We start from the raw sequence: 13,310 nt of genomic DNA on the forward strand, positions 1-13,310 counted from the left end.
ATGTTGGGGGAGTCCAGAACCAGGGGTCACAGTCTTAAAGATAAGAGCGAAACCATTTAGGACCAGGATGAGGAGAAACGTCTTCACTCAGAGCGTTGTTAACCTGTGGAATTCTTTTCCGCAGAGAATTATTGATGCCAGTTCATTCGATATATTCAAGAGGGCGTTGGATATGGCCCTTAAGGTTAAAGGGATCAAGGGGTATGGAGAGAAAGCAGGAAAGGGGTACTGAGGTGAATGATCAGCCATGAGCTTATTGAATGGTGGTACAGGCTCGAAGAGTCGAATGGCCTACTCCTGCACCTATTTTCTATGTTTCTATGTCTAATACTTGGATGTGCACTTGAAGTGCCATAACCTACAGGGTGACGGACCAAGAGCTGGATAGTAGAATTAAGCTGGATAGCTCTTTGTTGGCCGTTACGGACACGATGGGCCAAAATGACGACCTTCCCTGCTGTAAATTTCGATGATTAGCACCTACCGCTAATTCTCCAACTTTTCTAATGACACCACCCATTCCTGGGCTATAATAAACTTTTAGCCCATAGTTTTTACGGGTATTTAATGGAATTGGATAAATATTTGAAAGGAAAAAATTGCAGTGAAGTGGGACTAACTGGATTTCTCTTCAAAAAGCAGAAGGAGACTCGATGGGCCGAATTTCTATGATTCTATAGTAGAGACCCTTCATCAGATGAGAAAGTAGATTCACTTAAGCATCCAAATTTATCAAGCGCTAAGTCATGTGATGACAACTGTGATTGAGCCAGCTCGTTTGTGGAATTTTTCATAATGATGGAATCATCACTTTGTTAGTGTCAGATGGATCAAGCTTTCCATTTGCTTTAGTTCAACAGCTTTAGCTGCCTGTGTTCTGTACGTTCGGTTGAAAGTCTGGTTTTCTCATGTCATAGCTCCTAAATAACTAGTGGAATGCAACCATAAGAAACAGAATGTTTTGTTGAATGTATTTAGATATTTTAGCGACACTTATTTTTTTGCTGTACTTCACCTGACTGGGAGTTCAGCAGAGTCTGGTTGGTGCTATGCCTCAAAGGAAGTCTCAATAAATAAACAAATTCTTAAGAATCAGGCATATCTACCTGGCATTCCAAGTATGTGTGTATGTTTGTCCATTACTGTCTTAGCTTAGATTGACTTTTATGTAATGATGCAGTCCACATTCTATAGACCTTTAAAATCCAAGCTTGTTATTACTTACTCGCCAGCACTTGATTTCCCTCATCTTCTTTGTAATTGTTTTCTTAGTTGGCAGGGTCTTGCACAATGAGTTTTGCCCTTCCTATAGGTATCCCAATGAAATGTTAAAAAGCTACAGCTAAGGTCTAATGCCACCCGGTACTGTTGGAACAGACCTCATTTTACCTGATACTTGTTCATTTACAGATATGTCAGCATTCTTCCCATCATCCCAGTCTCCTTCCATCTGAGTCTGCAAGATGCTCTGGATGCAAGACACCCTCAAGATGCAAAGCGATACCGTTCCATGTTCCCAGCAGATTATGGAGAGGCAAAAAACATTGATGGAAACTGGGCAAGGGATCCAAATAAGCAACAGCCCACCTCCAAACCACAAGTTCATTTGGACATCACTCTCTACAAGTAAAGTCTTATAGAGACCTAAATTAGAAAGAATGTTTAAAATTAAAGCCAACTGGTTTAAGTGTGATTCTGTTTGTGAATTAGTGTCATCAGCACACTGAGTATGTATAGCCAGGATTATATTGCTACATAACTTAAACGCATATAGTAGCTGTGGTTCATGGGTTTCAACACATGTGAGTTTTGTTGCGCTGAAAGTCCGTTAAAGCTTTAGCTGTCTGTTTGAAACCACTTTGATTACTGGCTGTGATGACAACACATTGATGATATGACATCCTGCATGAAGCAGTTGCCAAAGGGTTTCTGCATCATGTGATTGAGCAGTTGTTATATCAGCAGTAACAGTTTTGAAGTTTTGTCAGTTCATATAATCATAGAATGATACAGCACAGAAGGATGCTATTCTGTCCATCGTGCCTGTGCCAGCTCTTTGATAGAGCTATCCAATTAATCCCACTCCCGTGTTCTTTCCCACAAGCCCTGTAATTTTTTTCCTTTCCAGTATTTATAGAATTCTCTTTTGAATATTACTATTGAATCTGCTTCCACGATCCTTTCAGGCAGTGCATTCCAGATCACAACAACTCACTGTGTAAAAAATATGTTTCTTCATGACTTTTGCCAATCACCTTAAATCTGAGTCCTCTGGTTATCAACCCTTCTGCCACTGGAAACAGCTTCTCCTTATTTACGCCATCAAAACCCTTTTTGATTTTGAACACCTCTATCAAATCTCCTCTTTGCCTTCTCCAAGGAGAACAACCCCATCTTCTCCAGTCTTTCCACTTCACTGATTACAAGAAAAGTCCTTCATCCCTGATACCATTCGAGTAAATCTCTTCTGCACTCTCACCAAGGGCTTGACATCCTTCCTAAAGTGTGGTTTCCAGAATTGAACACAATACTTCAGCTGAGGCCTAACCATTGTTTTTTTTTTTAAGCTGTTTTGTTTTTGTACTCTCTTCCTCTACTAATAAAGCCAAGCACCCCATATGCTTTTTTAACAGCCTTCTCAACTTGTCCTGCCACCTTCAACGATTCGTGTACTAACACCCCTGTTTCTCTGTTCCTACACTTCCTTCATAATTGTACAGTGGAGTCCATAATGCCTCTCCTCATTCTTCCTACCAAAATGTATTACTGTGTTAAATTTCATCTGCCATGTGTCTGCACATATTACCAGTCTGTCTATGTCCACCTGAAGTCTGTTTCTATCCTCTTCATTTCTGAGTTTTGTATCATCTGCAAACTTTGAAATTATGCCCTGTCATTAATATATATCAAAAAGACCAGTGGTCCCTATACAAACCCCTGGGGAGCACCACTGTATACTTCCTTCCAGTCTGAAAAACAACCATTCACCACGACACAGCTTTCTGTTCTTTCGCCAATTTTGTATCCATACTGCCACTGTCCCTTTCATCCCATGTCTATTGTATGGTACTTTATCAAACATCTTTTGAAAGTACATATACTCAACATCACCCACACTACTCTCATCAACCCTTTCCCTTATTTCATCAAAGAACTCGATCACGTTAGTCAAACACGATTTGTACTAAACAAATCTGTGCTGACTTTTTTTTCATTAGCCTATATCTTTCCAAATGCCAATTAATTTTGTTTCAGATTATTGTGTCCCAAAGTTTCCCCACCGCCGATGTTAGGCTTCCTGGCCTGTAATTGTTGGGTTTATCCCTCTCTTTTTAAAATAGGAGTGTAGCAATTGCAATCCTTCCATCCTCTGGCACCACCTCCATATCCAAGGAGGATTGGAAGATTGTAGCCAGAGCCTCCACAATTTCCACACTTACTTCAGTAACCTAGGCTGGTTATAGTTTGTTTAGTTTGTAGGATCGTTTTATCTGTTGAGAGTAAAATTTTTAGCTTTTTCCCTTTTGCATTTTGTTAATGTTCACAAGATATGTTTGAAGAGTTCCCTTTGGCCCATTAGATCTTGTCCTTTTAAAATACAACCTTGCATATCCTGACTGTACTATGTTTATGGGAGGAATGTAGTGCTGTATCAAGCTGCTTACACTGAACGCGATGCAGGTTCAAGCTGAGGGAGATGACACCTTTATTGGTTCCGGTTTCTGCCAGTTAAGCTCAATCAGTGGGGAGAGGCTCTGCATGTGTGTTGGTTGGTGTCGATTCTTCTTGTGGCTAGTGGTGAGTTGTTATACAGAGGGAGTAGTTTAAGCTCAAGGACAGGGTCCAGACAGCCTAGCATTTTCCTAGCTGCAGGCAGAGGTCAAGCACCACTTATTCTGATTGGAAGATTTCCCAATTTAGTATCTTTTTTAGTTGCAGAAGTCATAGAATCATAGGATGGTTACAGCACGGAAGAAGGCCATTCGGCTCGTCAAGCCCGTGCTGACTCTCAACTAGTCCCACTCTCCTGCTCTTTCCCTGAAGCTCTGCAAACGTTTTTCCTTCAGATACTTATCCAACTCCCTTTTGAAAGATAAGATTGAGTCTGCTTCCACCACCCTTTCAGGCAGTACATTCCAGAACACAACCACTCACTGTGTAAAAAATGTTTATTTCTTGCATCGCCTTTGGTTCTTTTGCCAATCATCCTTAAATCTGTATCCTCTGGTTCTCAAACCTTCTGCTGTTGGGAACGGTTTCTATCTACTCTGTCCAGACCCCTCATGATTTTGAACACCTCTATCAAATCTCCTCTCAATCTTCTCTGCTCAAAGAAGAGAAAAACCCCAGCTTCTCCAGTCTATCAACATAACTGAAGTCCCTCATTCCTGGAATCATTCTCATAAGTCTTTCCTGCACCTTCTCTAAGACCCTCACATCCTTCCTAAAGTGTGGTGCCCAGAATTGGGCACAATACTCCAGCTGGAGCCTGTAATGTATTTGCTTTGTAGATTCTTTGCTTAAGAATTCATAGCAACACATTATTAAGAACTAGTTGGTTTATTAGCAAAAGGTTTAACAATCACACTACGCATTACCAGTTCATCCACCAGGCTCACAACCACCTGCCTACTCGTAGATTCCCCCGAACCCAACTGACTGCGGTTTTGTTGAGTCTTGTGAACATCACGTGACTGGCTAAGCCAATCCCAACTCAACAGCTCTACAACTATTTTTGTAGACACAATAATCAAGTGCCCCCTGATTAAAGGGGAGGGGGGGGGGCACACTCCAAAAACTTTTCAAGTACCCCCTTGTTTTTTTTTTGAGGGCACCAAAATCACAAATTATACAAGTGCCTCCTGGCTAAAAGCACGGGGGGTGGGGGGGGGGCACTAAAACCGACAAACTTAGACAAATTAAACTTGAGACACGTGGTTCAAATTAAAATTTGGTTACCTGGGGTGATGCTGCACTCCAGTACCTCCAGCGCCCACCTCTCGCTGAAGGCCGCGAGCGTACCGGTGGACACTGCATGCTCCATCTCCAGGGGCACCCTGGCTCAGATGTAACTGCGGAAGAAAGGCAGGCAGTCGGGCTGATCGACCCCCTCGACCGCCCGCTGCCTGGACCGGATGATGGGCCCCTTGGCCATGCACAGGAGCAGTTCTACAAGGAGGCCTTCCAACCTGCCCGCTCCCCTCCGCACAGGGTGCCCAAAGGTCAGGCGTGTGGGACTGAAGTGCAACCAGAACTTGAGGAGCAGCCCCCTCAGATATTGGAAGAAGGGCTGCAACCTCATACACTCAACATACACATGGAACACGGACTCCTCTAGACTGCAGAAATTACAGGCGGCCTGAGAGTCCATGAACCGACTTAAAAACTTATTGCACGGGTCTGCTCCGTGCAATACCCTCCAGGCCAAGTCCCCAATAAATAGAGGGAGGACTCCAACATAGAGAGCACTCCATTGGGGACCCCCGCCTCCTACGGACGGCAAGATGGTGACAACAACTCTACAACTATTTTAGTTGCATCCGTAAATCAAATGGCCCCTTATTAAAGGGGTAAATTAGATGGCAAACTTTAATACAAGTGCCCCCTGGCTAAAAGAGGCGGGGGGGGCACTAAAACCGACAAACTTAAACAAATTAAACTTCAGATATTGTGGTTCAAATTAAAATTTGGTTGCCGAGGGTGATGATGCACTTCAGTCCCTCCGGATTCCACCTCTTGAGGAAGGCCACGATCGTACCGGTGGACACCGCGTGCTCCATCTCCAGGGACACCCTGGCTTGGCTGTGACAACATGTCTCAAATCCTGTGAACACACGCTGGGAGATCGAGGCCCTGATAAAAGGGCGCGGGGAGTCGAAGGAGCAACGCACGCCGGGAGATCGAGGCCATGATAAAAGGGTGCGGGGAGTAGGACGAGCAACACATGCCGGGAGATCGAGGCCCTGATAAAAGGGTGTGGGGAGTAGAGAGAGAAACACACGCCGGGAGATCGAGGCCCTGATAAAAGGGCGTGGGGAGTCGGAGGAGCAACGCGCCGGGAGATCGAGGCCCTGATAAAGGGGCATGGGGAGTGGGAGGAGCAACACAAGCCGGGAGATCGAGGCTGAAGGTAAAATAAAGAAGTAAAAAGAAATTGAAGTGTGACGTCACAGCAAAGCAGGTAAGTGATTGGCTGGTGGATTGGTGAGTATTTTATCTTTTACTTTTTCTTTCTTTTTTATCAGTAGTAAACCCTTGGCATTGTTGCCAAATTAAGTTAATTTAAGGGTTAAGTCATGGCAGGAGAGCCCAGACCCGTGTCATGCTCCTCCTGTGCAATGTGGGAAGTCAAGGATGCTTCCAGTGTCCCTGACAACTACATGTGCAGGAAGTGTATCCAGCTGCAGCTCCTGACAGACCGCATTGCGGCACTGGAACTGCGCATGGACTCACTCTGGAGCATCCGCGATGCTGAGGATGTCGTGAATAGCACGTTTAGTGAGTTGGTCACATCGTAGGTAAAGGTTACACTGCCAGATAGGAAATGGGTGACCATCAGGCAGAGTAGTGGAAGGAAGGTAGTGCAGGGGTCCCCTGCAGTCATCTCCCTCAAGTCCAAGGAAGAGGCATATAAATTGGCTAGAAAAAGCAACAAACCTGAGGACTGGGAGAAATTTAGAATTCAGCAGAAGAGGACTAAGGGTTTAATTAAGAGGGGGGAAACAGTATGAGAGTAAGCTTGCAGGGAACATAAAAACTGACTGCAAAAGCTTCTATAGATATGTGAAGAGAAAAAGATTAGTGAAGACGAATGGTCCCTTGCAGTCAGAATCAGGTGAATTCATAATGGGGAACAAGGAAATGGCAGACCAATTGAACACATAGAAACATAGAAACATAGAAAATAGGTGCAGGAGTAGGCCATTCGGCCCTTCTAGCCTGCACCGCCATTCAATGAGTTCATGGCTGAACATTCAACTTCAGTACCCCATTCCTGCTTTCTCGCCATACCCCTTGATCCCCCTAGTAGTAAGGACCTCATCTAACTCATTTTTGAATATATTTAGTGAATTGGCCTCAACAACTTTCTGTGGTAGAGAATTCCACAGGTTCACCACTCTCTGGGTGAAGAAGTTCCTCCGCATCTCGGTCCTAAATGGCTTACCCCTTATCCTTAGACTGTGACCTCTGGTTCTGGACTTCCCCTACATTGGGAACATTCTTCCTGCATCTAACCTGTCTAACCCCGTCAGAATTTTAAATGTTTCTATGAGGTCCCCTCTCATTCTTCTGAACTCCAGTGAATACAAGCCCAGTTGATCCAGTCTTTCTTGATAGGTCAGTCCCGCCATCCCGGGAATCAGTCTGGTGAACCTTCGCTGCACTCCCTCAATAGCAAGAATGTCCTTCCTCAGGTTAGGAGACCAAAACTGTACAAAATACTCCAGGTGTGGCCTCACCAATGCCCTGTACAACTGTAGCAACACCTCCCTGCCCCTGTACTCAAATCCCCTTGCTATGAAGGCCAACATGCCATTTGCTTTCTTAACCGCCTGCTGCACCTGCATGCCAACCTTCAATGACTGATGTACCATGACACCCAGGTCTCTTTGCACCTCCCCTTTTCCTAATCTGCCGCCATTCAGATAATATTCTGCCTTCATGTTTTTGCCACCAAAATGGATAACCTCACATTTATCCACATTATACTTCATCTGCCATGCATTTGCCCACTCACCTAACCTATCCAAGTCACTCTGCAGCCTCACAGCATCCTCCTCGCAGCTCACACTGCCACCCAACTTAGCGTCATCCGCAAATTTGGAGATACTACATTTAATCCCCTCATCTAAATCATTAATGTACAGTGTAAACAGCTGGGGCCCCAGCACAGAACCTTGCGGTACCCCACTAGTCACTGCCTGCCATTCTGAAAAGTACCCATTTACTCCTACTCTTTGCTTCCTGTCTGACAACCAGTTCTCAATCCATGTCAGTACACTACCCCCAATCCCATGTGCTCTAACTTTGCACATCAATCTCTTGTGTGGGACCTTGTCGAACGCCTTCTGAAAGTCCAAATATACCACATCAACTGGTTCTCCCTTGTCCACTCTACTGGAAACATCCTCAAAAAATTCCAGAAGATTTGTCAAGTATGATTTCCCTTTCACAAATCCATGCTGACTTGGACCTATCATGTCACCTCTTTCCAAATGCACTGCTATGACATCCTTAATAATTGATTCCATCATTTTACCCACTACCAATGTCAGGCTGACCGGTCTATAATTCCCTGTTTTCTCTCTCCCTCCTTTTTTAAAAAGTGGGGTTACATTGGCTACCCTCCACTCCATAGGAACTGATCCAGAGTCAATGGAATGTTGGAAAATGACTGTCGACGCATCCACTATTTCCAAGGCCACCTCCTTAAGTACTCTGGGATGCAGTCCATCAGGCTCTGGGGATTTATCGGCCTTCAATCCCATCAATTTCCCCAACACAATTTCCCGGCTAATAAGGATTTCCCTCAGTTCCTCCTCCTTACTAGACCCCGACCCCTTTTATAACCGGAAGGTTGTTCGTGTCCTCCTTAGTGAATACCGAACCAAAGTACTTGTTCAATTGGTCCGCCATTTCTTTGTTCCCCGTTATGACTTCCCCTGATTCTGACTGCAGGGGACCTACGTTTGTCTTTACTAACCTTTTTCTCTTTACATATCTATAGAAACTTTTGCAATCCGTCTTAATGTTCCCTGCAAGCTTCTTTTCATACTCCATTTTCCCTGCCCTAATCAAACCCTTTGTCCTCCTCTGCTGAGTTCTAAATTTCTCCCAGTCCCCAGGTTCACTGCTATTTCTGTCCAGTTTGTATGCCACTTCCTTGGCTTTAATACTATCCCTGATTTCCCTTGATAGCCACGGTTGAGCCACCTTCCCTTTTTTATTTTTATGCCAGACAGGAATGTACAATTGTTGTAATTCATCCATGCGGTCTCTAAATGTCTGCCATTGCCCATCCACAGTCAACCCCTTAAGTATCATTCGCCAATCCATCCCAGCCAATTCACGCCTCATACCTTCAAAGTTAGCCTTCTTTAAGTTCTGGACCATGGTCTCTGAATTAACTGTTTCATTCTCCATCCCAATGCAGAATTCCACCATATTATGGTCACTCTTCCCCAAGGGGCCTCGCACAATGAGATTGCTAATTAATCCTCTCTCATTACATAACACCCAGTCTAACATGGCCTCCCCCCTAGTTGGTTCCTTGACATATTGGTCTAAAAAACCATCCCTTATGCACGCCAGGAAATCCTCCTCCACCGTATTGCTTCCAGTTTGGTTAGCCCAATCTATGTGCATATTAAAGTCACCCATTATAACTGCTGCACCTTTATTGCACGCACCCCTAATTTCCTGTTTGATGCCCTCCCCAACATCACTACTACTGTTTGGAGGTCTGTACACAACTCCCACTAATGTTTTTTGCCCTTTGGTGTTCTGCAGCTCTACCCATTATAGATTCCACATCATCCAAGCTAATGTCCTTCCGAACTATTGCCTTAATCTCCTCCTTAACCAGCAATGCTACCCCACCTCCTTTTCCTTTTATTCTATCCTTTCTGAATGTTGAATACCCCTGGATGTTGAGTTCCCAGCCCTGATCATCCTGGAGCCACGTCTCCGTAATCCCAATCACATCATATTTGTTAACATCTATTTGCACAGTTAATTCATCCACCTTATTGCGGATACTCCTTGCATTAAGACACAAAGCCTTTAGGCTTGTTTTTTTAACACCCTCTGTCCTTTTAGAATTTTGCTGTACAATGGCCCTTTTTGTTCTTTGCCTTGGGTTTCTCTGCCCTCCACTTTTCCTCATCTTTCTGTCTTTTGTTTTTGCCTCCTTTTTGTTTCCCTCTATCTCCCTGCATTGGTTCCCATCCCCCTGCCATATTAGTTTAACTCCTCCCCAACAGCACGAGCAAACACTCCCCCTAGGACATTGGTTCCAGTCCTGCCCAGGTGCAGACCATCCGGATTGTACTGGTCCCACCTCCCCCAGAACCGGTTCCAATGCCCCAGGAATTTGAATCCCTCCCTGCTGCACCATTGCTCAAGCCACGTATTCATCTGAGCTATCCTGCGATTCCTACTCTGACTAGCACGTGGCACTGGTAGCAATCCCGAGATTACTACTTTTGAGGTCCTACTTTTTAATTTAGCTCCTAGCTCCTTAAATTCATTTCGTAGGACCTCATCCCTTTTTTTACCTATGTCATTGGTACCAACGTGCACCACGACAACTGGCTGTTCTCCCTCCCTTTTTAGAATGTCCTGCACCCGCTCCGAGACATCCTTGACCCTTGCACCAGGGAGGCAACATACCATCCTGGAGTCTCTGTTGCGGCCGCAGAAACGCCTATCTATTCCCCTTACAATTGAATCCCCTATCACTATCGCTCGCCCACTCTTTTTCCTGCCCTCCTGTGCAACAGAGCCAGCCACGGTGCCATGAACTTGGCTGCTGCTGCCCTCTCCTGATGAGTCATCCCCCTCAACAGCACTCAAAGCAGTGTATCTGTTTTGCCGTGGGATGACCACAGGGGACCCCTGCACTACCTTCCTTGCACTACTCTTCCTGCTGGTCTTCCATTCCCTCGCTGGCTGTGGACCCTTCTCCTGCGGTAAGACCAACTCGCTACACGTGATACTCACGTCATTCTCAGCATCGTGGATGCTCCAGAGTGAATCCACCCTCAGCTCCAACTCCGCAACGCGGACCGTCAGGAGCCGGAGGTGGACACACTTCCCGCACATGTAGTCGTCAGGGACACTGGTGTTGTCCCTGTGTTCCCACATGGTACAGGAGGAGCATATCACGTGACCGAGCTGTCCTGCCATGACTTAACCCTTAGATACACTTAAATTGCCGACAACAATGTTAAAAGTTACTGACTAATAAAGAAAAAGAAAAACTACTCACCAATCAGCAGCCAATCACTTACCACGTTGGCTGTGACGTCACCTTTTGATTTCTTTCTACTTCTTTTTTGCCTTCTCTCAGCTGGAGCTGCACCGGTACGCCTCTCTCGACTCCCGCCTCTCTCGACGCTCCCCGGACTGCTGAGCCTTTTATAGGCCGCTGCCTCTCTCGACTCCCGCCTCTCTCGACGCTCCCCGAACTGCTGAGCCTTTTATAGGCCGCTGCCTCTCTCGACTCCCGCCTCTCTCGACGCTCCCCGGACTGCTGAGCCTTTTATAGGCCGCTGCCTCTCTCGACTCCCGCCTCTCTCGACGCTCCCCGGACTGCTGAGCCTTTTATAGGCCGCTGCCTCTCTCGACTCCCGCCTCTCTCGACGCTCCCCGGACTGCTGAGCCTTTTATAGGCCGCTGCCTCTCTCGACTCCCGCCTCTCTCGACGCTCCCCGGACTGCTGAGCCTTTTATAGGCCGCTGCCTCTCTCGACTCCCGCCTCTCTCGACGCTCCCCGGACTGCTGAGCCTTTTATAGGCCGCTGCCTCTCTCGACTCCCGCCTCTCTCGACGCTCCCCGGACTGCTGAGCCTTTTATAGGCCGCTGCCTCTCTCGACTCCCGCCTCTCTCGACGCTCCCCGGACTGCTGAGCCTTTTATAGGCCGCTGCCTCTCTCGACTCCCGCCTCTCTCCATACTTTGGTTCTGTCTTCACTAAGGAAGACACGAATAGCCTCCCGAAATTACTAGGGGACCGAGGGTCTAGTTAGAAGGGGGAACTGAGGGAAATCCTTATTAGTCAGAAAGAGGTGTTCGGGAAACTGAAGGCAGATAAATCTTAAGGGCCTGATAGTCTGCATCCCAGAATACTTAAGGAAGTGGCCCTAGAAATAATAGATGCATTGGTGGTCATTTTCCAACATTCCATTGACTCTGGTTCAGTTCCTATGGATTGGAGGGTAGCTAATGTAACCCCACTTTTTAAAAAAAGGAGGGAGAGAGAAAACGGAATTATAGATTTGTTAGCCTGACATTGGTGGTGGGGAAAATGCTAGAATCAATTATTAAAGATGTAATAGCAGCGCATTTGAAAAGCAGTGACAGGATCGGTCCAAGTCAGCATGGATTTATGAAAGGGAAATTATGCTTGACAAATCTCAGAGTTTTTTGAGGATGGTTTTTTGAGGATGTAACAATAGAGTGGATAAGGGAGAACCAGTGGATGTGAGGTATTTGGACTTTCAAAAGGCTTTTGATAAAGTCCCACACAGGAGATTAGTGTGCAAAATTAAGACATATGGCATTGGGTGTAATGTATTGACGTGGATAGAGAACTGGTTAGCAGACAGGAAGCTAAGAGTGGGAATAAACGGGTCCTTTTCAGAATGGCAGGAAGTGACTAGTGGGATGCCGTAGGGTTCAGTGCTGGGACCCCAACTATTTACAATATACATTAATGATTTAGACGAAGGAATTGAATGTAATATCTCCAAGTTTGCAGATGGCTTGTAAGCTGGGTGGCAGTGCGAGCTGCAAAGAGGATGCTAGGAGGCTGCAGGGGGACTTGGACAGGTTAGGTGAATGGGCAAATGCATGGCAGATGCAGTACAATGTGGATAAGTGTGAGATTGTCCACTTTGGCAAAAACAGGAAGGCAGATTCTTATTTGAATGGCGACAGATTAGTAAAAGGGGAGGTGCAACGAGACCTGGGTATCATGGTACATCAGTCATTGAAGGTAAGCATGCAGGTACAGCAGGCAGTAAAGAAAGCAAATGGCATGCTGGCCTTCATAGCGAGGGGATTTGAGTATAGGAGCAGGGAGGTCAATCAGAAACATTCTTCCTGCATCTAACCTGTCCAATCCCATCAGAGTTTGATATGTTTCTATGCGATCCCCTCTCATTCTTCCAAATTCCAGTGAATATAAGCCCAGTCGATCCAGTCTTTCTTCATATGTCAGTCCTGCCATCCCGGGAATCAGTCTGGTGAACCTTCGCTGCACTCCCTCAATAGCAAGAATATCCTTCCTCAGATTAGGAGACCAAAACTGTACACAATAGTCAAGGTGTGACCTCACCAAGGCCCTGTACAACAGCAGTAAGACCTCCCTGCTCCTCTTGCTATGAAGGCCAACATGCTATTTGCTGCCTTCGCCGCCTACTGTACCTGCATGCCAACTTTCAATGACTGATGTACCATGACACCCAGATCTCGTTGCACCTCCCCTTTGCCGAATCTGTCACCATTCAGATAATATTCTGCCTTCCTGTTTTTGCCACCAAAGTGGATAACCTCACAATTATCCACATTATACTGCATTTGCCATGC

At 45.9% G+C, this 13,310-nt stretch overlaps 1 protein-coding gene across 1 annotated transcript in view; it reads left to right on the plus strand.

Moving 5' to 3' along the window:
- The window catches only part of scap (SREBF chaperone), a 261,047-nt gene that overhangs the window by 197,670 nt on the left and 50,067 nt on the right, over positions 1 to 13,310 (plus strand). The window contains exon 14 of the mRNA XM_070895010.1: positions 1,411 to 1,626. Coding sequence (XP_070751111.1) covers positions 1,411 to 1,626 — 216 coding nt within the window. The remainder of the gene's footprint in view (positions 1 to 1,410; positions 1,627 to 13,310) is intronic.

The sequence above is a fragment of the Pristiophorus japonicus genome, chromosome 1, assembly GCF_044704955.1.
Source record: "Pristiophorus japonicus isolate sPriJap1 chromosome 1, sPriJap1.hap1, whole genome shotgun sequence".
NCBI classification, from domain to species: Eukaryota; Metazoa; Chordata; class Chondrichthyes; family Pristiophoridae; genus Pristiophorus; species Pristiophorus japonicus.